General features: G+C 46.8%; 1 protein-coding gene across 1 annotated transcript in view; it reads left to right on the top strand.

Annotated features, from left to right (window-relative positions):
• Nucleotides 1–2,307: 2,307 nt before the first annotated feature.
• Nucleotides 2,308–12,866, top strand: part of NAT10 (N-acetyltransferase 10) — a 37,859-nt gene continuing 27,300 nt past the window's right edge. The window contains exons 1-6 of the mRNA XM_028087701.2: nucleotides 2,308–2,396; nucleotides 4,303–4,425; nucleotides 4,770–4,861; nucleotides 8,064–8,235; nucleotides 9,522–9,644; nucleotides 11,288–11,349. Coding sequence (XP_027943502.1) covers nucleotides 4,318–4,425; nucleotides 4,770–4,861; nucleotides 8,064–8,235; nucleotides 9,522–9,644; nucleotides 11,288–11,349 — 557 coding nt within the window. The 5' untranslated portion in view covers nucleotides 2,308–2,396; nucleotides 4,303–4,317. The remainder of the gene's footprint in view (nucleotides 2,397–4,302; nucleotides 4,426–4,769; nucleotides 4,862–8,063; nucleotides 8,236–9,521; nucleotides 9,645–11,287; nucleotides 11,350–12,866) is intronic.

Genomic DNA, 12,866 nt, shown 5'->3' with positions numbered 1-12,866 from the left:
GACTTGACGGATTAGGAGTAATTAGGTAGAGAAGTGGAGAGAAGAGCACGTCCAAAGGTACAATCTCCAGTGACTGAGAAGGCTATCTGCTCAAGTGGGAGGAGCTGTGGGTTTTCGTAGTTAGTGGCTGAAGAAATAGGTAAAGGGTACTATAGATGGCTTTATAGTTATGTTCCATGTTAAGTTCTGTCTCTTAACAGTTGGAACTATAAAGGTTTCTAAACTGTGTGTGTATGGGGCCAGGGGTGGTTAAAGGATGGTCACCTAATAAAATTTGCCATTTAAAGAATACAAAATGCAGTGTTGAGAACAAAATGTATGGGGCAAGACATGTCTGTTGGAGCAGCCCATGTGAGAAATGATTACAACATAAAGTGGAGGGCGGTAGTGAATGGATTCTAAATGTTTCCTGTCTCACTGGCCACTCAGTAATAGTTATCATTTACTGGGTAATCTAGGCTTCAGTTGTGAGACGTTGATCTCTAGCTACAGTCTTTCCTAGGTGATCTCATCTAATCCCGGGACTTTGAATACAATCACTATTTCAGTCACTCCGAAATACTCCTAGGTCCCAAACTCCCCAAAACTCCAGTCCTAGTCAGTATCTCAATTTGAATGTCTTGAGATTCCAAATTAATCTCTCAATTAACCTGTATTTGCTTAGGATAAATACTTTGGCTATCATTTGTTTTTCTTTCATACCCTGTATCTAGTCCTTAAGCAACCTAGATGGTTCTACCTTGGCAGTGTATCCCGAGTCCTGTAGCACTTCTAACCACCACTACCACTAGCTGAGAGTGGCTAGCGACTGTGGCTTACAGTGGCTGGCTGCTGCTCTTGTCCTGCAGTGATTTTTGCACAGCAGCCAAGAATGAGCCTTTGCTGAGGGCAAGTCGGATTTTGTCACTTCCCAGTTCCCCAAACTCCTTGCTTTCCCATCATGCCTAGAATTCTAAAGTTTGGTCTGTGTGCATTCATCATTTGGCCTAATTTCCTACCACTTTGTTCTTGCTCATTGTAATCTGGCTACATTGGCTGCTTTGCCACCTTGCCAAGATTTTTCCCATCTAGAAATCTACGTGTTACATCTTAAGCGTGGGAAGGCTTTTCACTCAAATATTCTTAATGCTCATTCCTAAATTCAGGTGTTTTGCTCATGCTCCAGTGTCATTACCTCAGAGGCCTTCCATGGCCACCACTAAAACATAATCCTTTGTCACTGTTTACTTACTGGATACTTTTTTCTTAACAGCACTTAAAACTTAGAATTCATGACTGACAGGAACATTTTGGTCACTTGATCCCTTGTGTCTGGTATATTGACATTTTTGAGTGAATTAGAAAATGATGGATATTGGACTAAATGGGTGGTGGTGATGATAACATTAGAATTGGGAGTGTCTTGATTTGGGGAAGGAGTTTCAGTGAGGAAGATAAGTTCGGCTTCAGACATTTTGAATTTGAGGGATCCGAAAAGTGTCAAGCAAGCAGTTGGGATTACGATCTGGCTCAAAGACAAGAATGTGTAAGAATATATATGTGGTTCTTGTGCTTGGGCGAGTTTCGCCTGGGAGCTGGTGGGGGGGTGAGGAAGAAAGGAGGTGAAGTAATTTAGCAAGAGCAGAGCCCCAGAGCTGGTTTTCAGAAGAGCGCCGTCATTTGATGGCCAGATAAGGCCTAAAGGGAGCTTACAAAATGCCCACACTGGTGGGTAGAAACCACACTGAATTCTCGACAGGTCTACAGGATCATTTCTGCAGGTGTGGAGGGTCAAGTGAGAGGAGTCAAACAGGTCTGCTGGTAGAGTTTCCTCATTTTGTCATATTAAAGTGGGAAGTTAATAAAAGAATCGGTAAAATTAACGCCCAGATCCCTGGAGTCGGTCGTCTCGTAAAACTAGGCTAACACACAACCCTGGACCACTTACCGTGTGCTGCCCCGGACCCATCTGGGAACCCGGGCTCGCCCCAGCACAGTGGCAGGAGCTGGGGGTGCGGACACCAGTACGCTTATTTTGCCCTTCGAAGCCAGGGTTTTTTGAGTCTGATGTGAGGCAAATCGCACCCGGCACCACAGCTGTCCCAAGCAGAGGTTAAATGCTAAAGCCGCGCTAAGGATTTGGGCTGCAGCTCCGCCTCCCGGGCCTCTGACGTCATCACGCGGAGACCTGGTTGAGGAAGGTCCCCGCACGTGCGTCACGCCGTGCCGTTCGTGCGCTTGCGCGCACGCCGCTTTCTAGGGCCTCAGCCACTGGCAGAGCGAGGCCAACTTTGAGAGCGCGCGGTCAGGCATCCGCTAGGGGCAGCCCGCCGCTTCCTCCTGGCTGCTGGAGTAATTCGGTTCCCCACGTGCTTCCGCTTGTCTGCTGGCTGGGATCCGCTGGGCTCGGGGCGCAGGTACCCAACACGGGATGGCTTGGGATGGGTGTTGAGGTCGGTGTCCATGGGTCCAGAGGTGACCGGCTCGAGGATGAAGTCTCTGCATCTATGCCGATGCCTGGCCCTCGCCGGCTGCCTTCCCGGGCGCTCCTAGATGACAGATTCCTCTTCCCGGATTGGCGGCCACCCTCGGCGTGCTTCTCGAGCGCTCTCGGGGGGTTGCGTGGCTCGATCTCCACCTTCTAGGGACCTCATGCTAGGGGTCGGGGTGAGGGGGTGGGTGACAACACTTCGCTTGCCCACAGTCCTTGGTATCGGCGCTGGGCGTTACACCGAGTCCAGATCTTCCCACGCTTTGAACTGTTTGTCTCAGCTCATTCTTTTATAGTCTTTATTCAGCAGTCACATTCAGGACTTTGTTTTATTTGCTAATGCCCCTAGAACGGTGACTGGCACATAGATGCTATTTTATTTGTTAGACCAATAGGTGAGTGAATGAAGAAAAGTCCTCTTTCTCTTCTCTCAGGGCCCTCTTCATCCATTAAGCCTTCCGTGGCAACTCCAGCCCAGAGTAATCTCAGACCTTCATCAGACCACTGGCTGTACTATTATTTTTACATGTAATTTTGTCTGTTTTCAGACAGATCGCCCCTTATCTGTTTCACTTGAATATTTTCTCCAAGGAGAATGAAAACTCCTTGAAGTCAAGGCTTTATCTGGTATTGCTTCTGGGGCTCCCACAGTAACTAGGGCAAAGAGCAGTCCCTAATAATTATTGATTAGCGTGTCGTTGTTTTGAGGCAACAACTTAACCGACAAGCTGGGCAGATTGGTGAGCTGGAAAGAGCTTACTTAGGCTTTGGAGTCAGGTAGACTTGAGTGTGAATCCTGTCTCTGTCACTTTTCTTCCTTGAGATACTTGAATTCTTTATATTTGCTCCTTTCCTTATGAAAAAGGAGTCATTGATTGTAACATAATGTTTGATGTTAAGATAGAACTGCTACAATCCATATTTGGATTGGAGGTTAGAAGGATGGCTGCCACACAGTTAAGGCAGTTAATGAACTTTATGTTTAGAATGCAGCAGGCCCTGGGCTTTCTAGGTAACCTGTTACTCTTATGTTGTAGTAATATAATTGATATTCTTGATGTTTCTTTGGTGTATTTATTGTGGTAATGATGCAGTATTGTGTCATATGTAATCACAATAACTTTAAGGTTTATCTGTACAGGCTTCGGTATGGTTTTCCCTCCCTTGAGGAGACAATTGGGATACATTTCATCACAGTAATATTCAGTGATTTCCTTCCCTGATTCTATTAGTAGTGCATATGAATTAAAAAAAAAACACCAAATAACAAAAGAACAAAATAAGAACCAACTGCAATCTCACCTTTCAGAAATAATTACATTTTGGTGTTTTCTTCCAGGTTTGTTTTCCCTATATGTTATGTACATGCATTAAACAAAAAAAAGTATCGTGCTTTGTCCTGAGATGTCTGTCTTCTCATAAGTATCTACATCCATATCCTTAGATAATTCCTGAAAGTTATTTTGAAAAAGTTTTCTTGAAAACTGCCTTAGTATCCTATAAATATGCCATCATATATTTTAATCATTTTATTCTTTGGAACATTGTTTCCAGTTTTGAAAAAAAACCTTGATAGAAGTGTGAATTACAGCTTCTCTTCTGACTTTCCTGCTGAGGAAACATATTGTTCACTTCCCAAGCCTCAGTTTCCTAATTTTAAAAATGAAACTGACATGTTCCCTAGGGAGCAGTTAACCCAGGGGGGTTAAGTAAAATGATACTTACAAATGTGCCTGGCACAACCCCTGGCTCCACAGGAGGCGGCCAGCTAATGTTCCTCACCCAGAATCTGGTGTTTATGTCCAGTTGTGTTTCCTTTCCCTCTGTTTCAGTGGTAGTCTTTCACCATGCATCGGAAGAAAGTAGATAACCGAATCCGGATTCTCATTGAAAATGGAGTTGCTGAACGGCAAAGGTCTTTGTTTGTTGTAGTCGGAGACAGAGGAAAGGATCAGGTAAGATGTAGTCAGCACTTCCTGACTGACTTTGTATCTTATCCCACAGAGTCAGCTTGTTACTGGCCCTCGGAGGGTTCAGCACATAGTAGCATTAAGGTCTCTTTGACTGGTTTTCTTTGAGTAAGATGCCTAGTGAGAACCTCGGTGGGGACTAAGCATGAGGTTAAGTGTGTGTGACCAGGCTTCTAGCCCCTGCCTAGGTGCTGCTGGCCTTGTGACCTGGGGCACTTCCCTGTCCTGGCCCTCGATTTACTTTCTGGATCTGTCAAGTGAGGTCTTGGGCCTGGCAGTCTCTGAGGTCCCTTTGGGCCCTGAGATTCTGTGACTTCTTCCTTTGGCAGGTGGTCATACTCCATCACATGTTGTCCAAAGCAACCGTGAAGGCTCGGCCTTCAGTGCTGTGGTGTTACAAGAAAGAGCTGGGGTTTAGCAGGTAAGTTTGGCCCGTACCACTTAAAATTCCTGCTCCTTAATTCAGTGCCAGGCAGTGATTCCCTGACCTAGTTTTTCAGGGAACATTAGGGAGGTGCTACCTATGAGGACACTTCCGAAGAGAGAAAACGATAGCGCTAATGTCCCTTCTTCGTTCCTGACAATGAGTTTCAAATCCATTCATGCTCTTTAGAAGTGCCCAGCCCAATTCCTTGCTTTCTGCCCGTGATTTTCTTTTTACTTTTCTAAGCTGATCAAGCCTGTCTAATGCAAGTTCCTTCAACTGCCTTTTCCCATCTCAAATTTACTCTGCATTTTCAGTCTCTTTTTTGCCTTTTGCGTCTGAGGAGGATGTGCCTCATCCCATGTCCACCGCAGACCCCTTAATCTACTCTGGATCTCTTCTCTCACTTCTTTCAGGACCTGCATCCTCTTTCCTCTCCCAGCCACTCCATACCCCTTTGAAACTTGCTCCTTTTTCTTGTAAACGTGCTCAGCTCTCCAGTCTCAAAAAAAAAAAAAAAAAAAAAGATTAGCTACCTACTCCGTTTTATCTCTCAGGCTCGCATTTTCTCTCACGTTTATAGCGGTGAAACAGAAGCCTTGTGCACTTCTAGCCATGCTCTGTTGCTAGCTGGCTTCTGCTTCGATCATTGTGACCAGATTGCGCTCTGGGAAGTCATCGACAGCCGGACACCTCACGCAGCAGCTTCTCTCCCTCTTTCTCCTTCCTCTCAGCTCTTTCTCCACTGGTTCACTGTTGTGTTTCACAGTTGGCTCTCCTCTTATTTTTTGAAGCTGCGGTAGTCAGGACGTCTGGTTGTAAATAGCAGACCTCCACCACAAACAAACTTAGGCCCAAAGGGAGTTTCTTGAAGTCTCTGAGGTCTGAACGGGGATGAGATTTCAGCCCTGCCTCGGCTGATGTAGAGCCAGGGCACTAATGCTCCCAGTTCTTGCTCAGTCTCAGCTCTGCTTATCTGCTCTGTTCTTTCCCACTACAACTCCGCTTTCTGTGTTCTTTTGTCACCACGGCAGAAATAGCTGTTGAGTGTTGAGGTCCAGCAATGTCGGACATCATTCTTTCTCCCCGAGTTCCTGTGGAGTGGTGCCCACCCTTGGGCCTGAGGAGGTGGGGTCAGTCCATCTAGTGGAAACCTGGTAGTTCTACCCATAATTCTGTGTATGGAGGAGTTTGGGGTGCTGAGGCCTGTTCCTTGGCAGGTAACCTACTTTGTGGTGTCATCGGAAGCGCACTCCTTTCTTGGCTTCTGTGATCCTTTCTTGGGCTGCCTTCCTGAGCAGTGCTCTTTTTCTTGATCTTATCTCCTACTCTCTGCCCAGCTCAAGTGTGCGTTTCTGTTCTTGAGCCGCTCTTCTCTCCTTTATTCCCAAATGTGTTTGTTTCTGGCGTTGACTCTGAAATGGAATCTCCAGCCCTGGCTGCTCTGTGCCATGGACACTCCCGGCCTTGGCCCTGCCACCACCTCTGCCCAGGATACCACCTCCGCCTCTCTGGCACCCTCTTCTGAAATGTCCCCCACTTTTCGGGGCCTGCCTCCTTCCCCAAACTTTCCCCAAACCCTGTAGTCACACCTCAGGGCACCTCCACCCCCTTCGCTGCCTGTCAGTCTTCCAGTGCTGCTCACCCTCTGTTCTCCCTCCCCTGGAAGACGCTCGTTTGCACCCTGGCCTTGTTTTACTTCTAGGCGGTAAGTTCATTTAGTTAGGAGGCCTCGCTTGCTTATCTTTATATTTTCGTATTTTCAGATGACCTGGCACGTTTGTAGTAGGTGCTCAGATAATATTTGTTGAGTTGAATGCATCGTTTAATGGGCTCTAAGAGTCTTTTAATTGTACTTAGTTCCAAAGGCTAAATTTGATTAGTTAGCATCCTTTGGTCTTCAAGAGACTTGATTCTGCCTAAAAGAAACTAGGTTTTGAGTAAATTGTCTTGCTTTTTAAAAAAAATAATATAAATGTGTTCTTGTAAGACATATGGAAAATAGACAAATCCCAAAGGTGAAAATAAAAGCACTCATAATATCAGTACATAGGCATTGTTAGCATTTGGCTGTGTGTCACTGTGTTGTTGTAAATCATAATAGGTACTTTGTTGTACATGTTCTTTTATAATAGGGCAGGTAAGCATTATTAATACAGATTGAGAGTAAGCCTGTTGCCTGTCAGCAGAATGGTAACTTTCTGGGGCTTGTGAGTGTCACTGCCGTGCAGTTGGTAAATGTCAGATGGGTGCAGAATTAGGCAGTTCACAGTGTTCAGGGCAGATTTGCCTTTCCAACTTAAGCCCTCCGACTTTGCTTGTAAGAATCTCGCCTGTGCCTCTTGTAGCCCTCCCAGCCCTGTCTTGAGGTGACAGACCACCAGATTAGCTGATGCTTATAAGTCATGGGCTAAGACACGAGCCCGAAGTGACAGTGAGAGTTACCTTGCCCAACTGCCTCTTTCACAGATGAAGAAATACGGTCCCTGAGGGAGGGCCTTCGTTCTAGCTATTCAGTTAGAGGACTGTGGTAACATTTCGATCAGTTAGAATCCTCAATTCTGGAGCTTTCCTATTTTTCTCTTTATAGAGGAAAGAGTTAAATGACAGTTGGATAGTCAGGGTTTTTAAGACAAAAGAAAAGTTCCAGATTCCTGAGAGTTATCCAGATCCCATTCCAGCCCTTATAGCCTCTGTCAGTATTGTCTTAAGTCATAGCTGCCCTTCCCACAGTCTGGGGAAGGAAGTAGATGAATGCATTTATGAAAAATGAATAAACTACCTGTGGTCACCCTGCCTCTCCCAGGTCTTCTGGGGAATGGTACCGTGTAGTGGAAGCATGTGCTTGAGGCTAAGATAATGAGGTCACAAAGGTTGGTTTCAAACTCTGGTCTGGCTAGATGTAAGGTTTTAGGTCCTTCCATTACCCTTCTTTTGAAGTCAAGTATTTGCAGAAGGTGCCAGGGCAGCATTGCAGGGTCTCCACACAGATTTACCTCTGGCTCCCTCCGAAGCCCGTCCTCAACCTCTCTACTCTTCCCTTCACCTTTAAAGGGAGGGGCTAGCCCTACAGTTGCCCGGTTCCCTTCTAGCTCTGAAGGTCTGGGTGGGTGATCACTGGCCTGTCCCCTGACCCCACCCTTCTAGCCTCTCTGGTTAACTGGCTCTCCTGGGGTGTGGGTGTTGGGGGTGATTGCAGTCACCGGAAGAAAAGAATGCGACAGCTCCAGAAAAAAATAAAGAATGGGACATTGAACATAAAGCAAGATGACCCCTTCGAACTGTTCGTGGCGGCCACAAACATTCGCTACTGCTACTACAATGAGACCCACAAGATCCTGGGCAACACTTTCGGCATGTGCGTCCTCCAGGTGGGTGGCTTCCTCCAGCCTGTGCCTGGAGTCCGAGCGCGGAGGGCTCCCCTCAAGAACAGGCAGACTGTAAGGAGAAAGATTCACCTGTACCGCCTCCCCTGAGCATTGTCAGCAGAACACTTGGCCACTCTCCAAAGCAGACTTGATACCTCACCCCATATAAAAATAAACTTTTCCACTCAGAGCAGCACTTATCTAGAGATACCAGGGCTGACACAGATGCTCCGTCACAGCTGCTTGTAACCAGCTGAAGGTGAGAAAGAAAGTGCTGTGAACTTCAAGTGACCCCATGTCCCCAGATCCTTAATAGAACTAGCTGGAGACTTTGGTGAACAGTGAGCGGTGGGACCTGTGCACTCAGGCGTTCTCCCCAGAGTGCTTGATGGGCATAACCGCCACCAACACCCTCAATCCCTCTTTGTTGTTCTTAAAATCCCCTCACTTTTCCCCCCACAGAGAACTCCCTGGTGCCTTTTTTCACTGGTAATATTCTCTTGCTAGTCAAGTTAATAGACTAAATATCACGTTTTTCTTTGTTTTGAGCTCTGGCGGTCTGTGTTTTATCCTTTGATTCCTTGACACTTGTGACCCCCGCATGCCCCCAAAAAGAACACATTTAAGCTCAAATCCCCAGTTTGGTATGTGTTTATTATATGCCTGTACTACCGTGATTACATACGTTATAAAACGTACCTTACAAAATGTAAATTAAGAAATGAGGGGAAGAAGTCATGAATTGGAGTTATTTTTTCTTTCTACGTTCCAGTGGGTTGTCTCTTAGTGCTGGCTTGCATCCCGCCTTGGAGACAAGAAGAGAGCATTTCGCCTCTTCTCAAGCCACCACTGATTAGTAGGGAGTGTTCTTAGGTTGCCGCTGTTACCAGTTGCCGAGAAGGCGGCTCCCTTGGGCAGTGGCTCCCCCATGTGGTGCAGTTGAGTTTTATCAGACAGGTTCTATCTGTAAACACCTCAGAAAATGAACATGAGGGATTTGTGAAATGCAAGTGGGAATCAATTTCTTCCCAAATAGGATTTTGTCTGAGATTATTATACACACTTGACATATAAAACCAGGTACCCCTATTCTCCAGGGCTGGACTTGCTTCTCTGCCCATCAGGAAGGGGTGTGTGTATGTGTATCCATACTGGTGAGTTGGGTAGGGGCTCTGGTCTTGTGTTTGTGTTCTGAAGCCCTCCTTTCACTTTATCACCTGGCCCTTGGTTGAGCTTCCCTGGGGGTGCTCTTTGCATGACCAGCCCTTTCCAAGGTCTCCTTCTTCCAGGATTTTGAAGCTTTAACTCCAAATTTGCTGGCCAGAACTGTGGAAACAGTGGAAGGTGGTGGGCTGGTGGTCATCCTCCTACGGACCATGAATTCACTGAAGCAGTTGTACACGATGACCATGGTAGGTATATGGTTTTTAACTGAACTCTGGCGGTTCAGACCAAGCTGTGTTTTTGCTGTTGGCCATGTACTTCTAAGAATTCCTGTTGAGTAGTTCCAGTGGGTGGTCAGCACAAGCTCTGGGCCGGGAGCTTTTGGACTGTAAGTAATGAGAAGGTCACTGTGGAGAAATGTCAGTGGCCCTGACTGTGTCTGGGCATCTCTGAATTTAACGTTTGCTTTCGGGTATTTGTGAATTCTACACCGGTGAGTTTCAGGTATGAGGCAGCTGTTACGTAGTTCCATTTCTGGAATGGTATTCTGCAGAGAGCCAAGTCAGTGCCTCCTTTGTCTATTGCAAAAAAGGGACCACACACAGATGCCCTCACCAGTCCTCATCCTGGTGGATGATGGAGGAACATTTGCCAGTTCCACTCCCAGTTTGGCAAGAGCTTCGACTTTGGGAGGGGTATTTTCCATCCAAAGCCGAGGACATGGTTAGGAGTGGAAATATATCCCAGTGGATGCAGAGCTGCTCTCTGACCCCATCAGTATTGCCACGTGGATGTTCTTAGTTATGCCCATGGCCCTGCTTGGGAATGGCGTTAGGATTGGCTTCAGGGTTTCACGAGCTACGTTTATACGGTGACCTGGACTTTCCTCAAACCTTAGTAGCTGCTTCCCATCTCCACTACTCTTCCCATCACCTGCCACTGTGGTCCCTCTGGCTTCCTCAGGCATCCTCAGACATGCCCAGTACGCTCTCACCTGAAGGCCTGTGCACTTGCTGTGGTCTCTGGGATATCTGCATGGTGCTCTTCCTCACTGCATTCAAGTCCTTGCTCAAACACCACCTCGTCAGTGTGGTCTTTCTTCATACCCTGTTTGGAATGCATGACCTGCTTTATTTTTCTTCAGGGCATTTGCCGAATACCTGAGGTTGCATATATATTTGTTTATTGTCTGACTTCCTGTGTTAGTCTCTAGACTTCGTGAGATCAGAGACTTTGTTTTCCTTACCGGTGCACTCCAGATCCTGGAAGAGTGCCTGGCATTTAGTAAGCACTCATTAAATGCTGGTGAATGAATGAATGACCATTGTGCCCACGTCAGTTTGTTTGTCCTTCTTCTCCCTTTCATATGGCTGTCTGCTTCTCACCTCAGAGGGCCTTCCCTCTGTACCGTATGTAAGTAACTGCCGCCCTGCCATTCACTGTCACTGCACCCTGTTTTTCATTTGTTGGATTTGCCAGAATTTTACTCATTTGTTTCCCTCCAACCATTAGACTGTAAGCTCCATGAGAACAGAGGTCATGCTTCATTAAATACCCGTGTATACCCAACATGTCTGGCACACGATTGATACGTACATTTTATTGAATGAAGACATTTTATGATGCTGGCTAAAATGTGGGAAAATATCCAAGTTGAGATGAGGGGAAGTTTGTTGTAATGAAAAACACTACATTGAGTGTTTGATGATCCCAGTTCCAGCAAAGAGCAGTTGGGCCGTTTAGCACAGCAGGTTCTGCAGGAGTGAATTTCCATCAGTAGCTCTGGCACCTCCTTTATCCCAGGGTTGCTTATTAGAACGTCTTCACATTTAGACCCAGAGCCTCAGCCTTACTTTGGGATGTCTTTGTTTACAGATGTTGTTTCTTTTAGGACGTGCATTCAAGATACAGAACTGAGGCCCATCAGGATGTGGTGGGAAGATTTAATGAGAGGTAGGTCTGAGGCACATTTCTCAGGCCCTTAATTGTGGGGAGCCGTGGTGGGAAGCATATTTTTGTCTTGGACCCAGTGCAGAGCTGTGCTTTTGTCTGAGGGCAGCTAGTGCAGGGGTCCAGAGAGGTGAGATTCCTGACAGCAGTGCTGGTTGGGAAGCCAACTGGAAGCAGTGAAAGTGAGTGGGGAGCTGGGGCTTGAACCAAGTCCGCCTCCTCTCTGGCTTTTAGCTTACTCTTCTGTCAGAGGGGTAATTTGTCTGGGTCACTGTTTCCCAAAATGTGTTTCACAGAACACTAGTATTTTAAGAGGGATTTTATTTCAAAAGGATTTCTGGCCACTTGTGTCTGGGAAATGCTGATACGGTTTGTCTTGAGTGAAGATTCACTTTAGCCTGTCATAGCCTCTCAAAAGTCTTGCAGCAGCAGGGACCTATTTAACTGATCGTTTCCCAGATTTATTTGACCACAGACCCCCTTTTTAGGGAACACCAGTTAGCAGCCTGTGAAACTCCTTGAGAAGCTGTGGCCTGGATCAGTGGTCCTCATCTAGAGCAGTCTTGATCACTGGGGACATTTGGCAGTGTCTGGAAACATTTTGAGTGTCATAACTTGGGGGAGAGCATTGGAGGGGTGGGAGACGCTACCGGCATCTAGTGAGTAGAAGCCAGGGATGCTGCTGAACAGCCTAAAGTGAACAGAACAGCTCCACAACAAAGAATCTGAAATGTTGCTAGTGCTGAGGTTTAGAAGTCCTGGCCTGAAAGCTTGGGGCCTTTCCAGTTTTCATCCTCTCTGGTGCTTTCACTCAGTAGATGGAGTGGGTCAGGAGGTGGCCACGTGCTACTGGATAGAACAGAAGGAAGCCTGTGCTAGTAGCCCATGAGGCTCTCTTCTTGCGCTGTGGGAGGAGTTTGAATTCTCCAGCCAAAACATGTTTTCCTACACACAGGAGTGTCTGTGTTAATTTCTTGAGGGAGCTTTTCTCCCTTCTTCCTTGTCTTTATTTTTTCTTCCTTGTGGCTGAAGGTAAATTCATTCGTGTATGGGTTTGTTTCCCTGTGTGACTGGTGATCATTTTTGGGGTAGGTTTGGAGTTCCCCACTGAAGGATGGCCTGAGACAGCTCAGTCCTCAAAGGGCGAGCCTAAGAGGGTGTGGGAAGGGCTGTGTGACGCAGGGAACAGTGATGGTTGTGCACAGTAGGAGTGCTTGTAATCTGTCTCTCAAGACAGTTCTGGGTGTTCTTGTTTGCTGTATAAAGCACGTTCAGGGGGCGCCTGGGTGGCTCAGTCGGTTAAGCGTCTGCCTTCAGCTCAGGTCATGATCCCGCGGTCCTGGGATGGAGCCCCGCATCAGGCTCCCTGCTATTCCGTCTCCCTCTGCCCCCTCCACTGCTTGTTCTCTTTCTCTAACTCAGTGACTCTCAAATGAATAAAATCTTAAAAAAAACCCAAAACACATTCAGATGCCTTGTAAAGGAGGCTCAGAATCCTCTTGCACTGCCCTCCAACTGGG

This window comes from Eumetopias jubatus, unplaced genomic scaffold (genome assembly GCF_037043125.1).
Source record: "Eumetopias jubatus isolate StellerSeaLion01/CBP00866 unplaced genomic scaffold, mEumJub1_p1.0 scaffold_13, whole genome shotgun sequence".
Taxonomy (NCBI): domain Eukaryota; kingdom Metazoa; phylum Chordata; class Mammalia; order Carnivora; family Otariidae; genus Eumetopias; species Eumetopias jubatus.
Note: the sequence above shows the minus strand (reverse complement) of the source record. Positions and strands in the feature narration are given on the sequence as shown.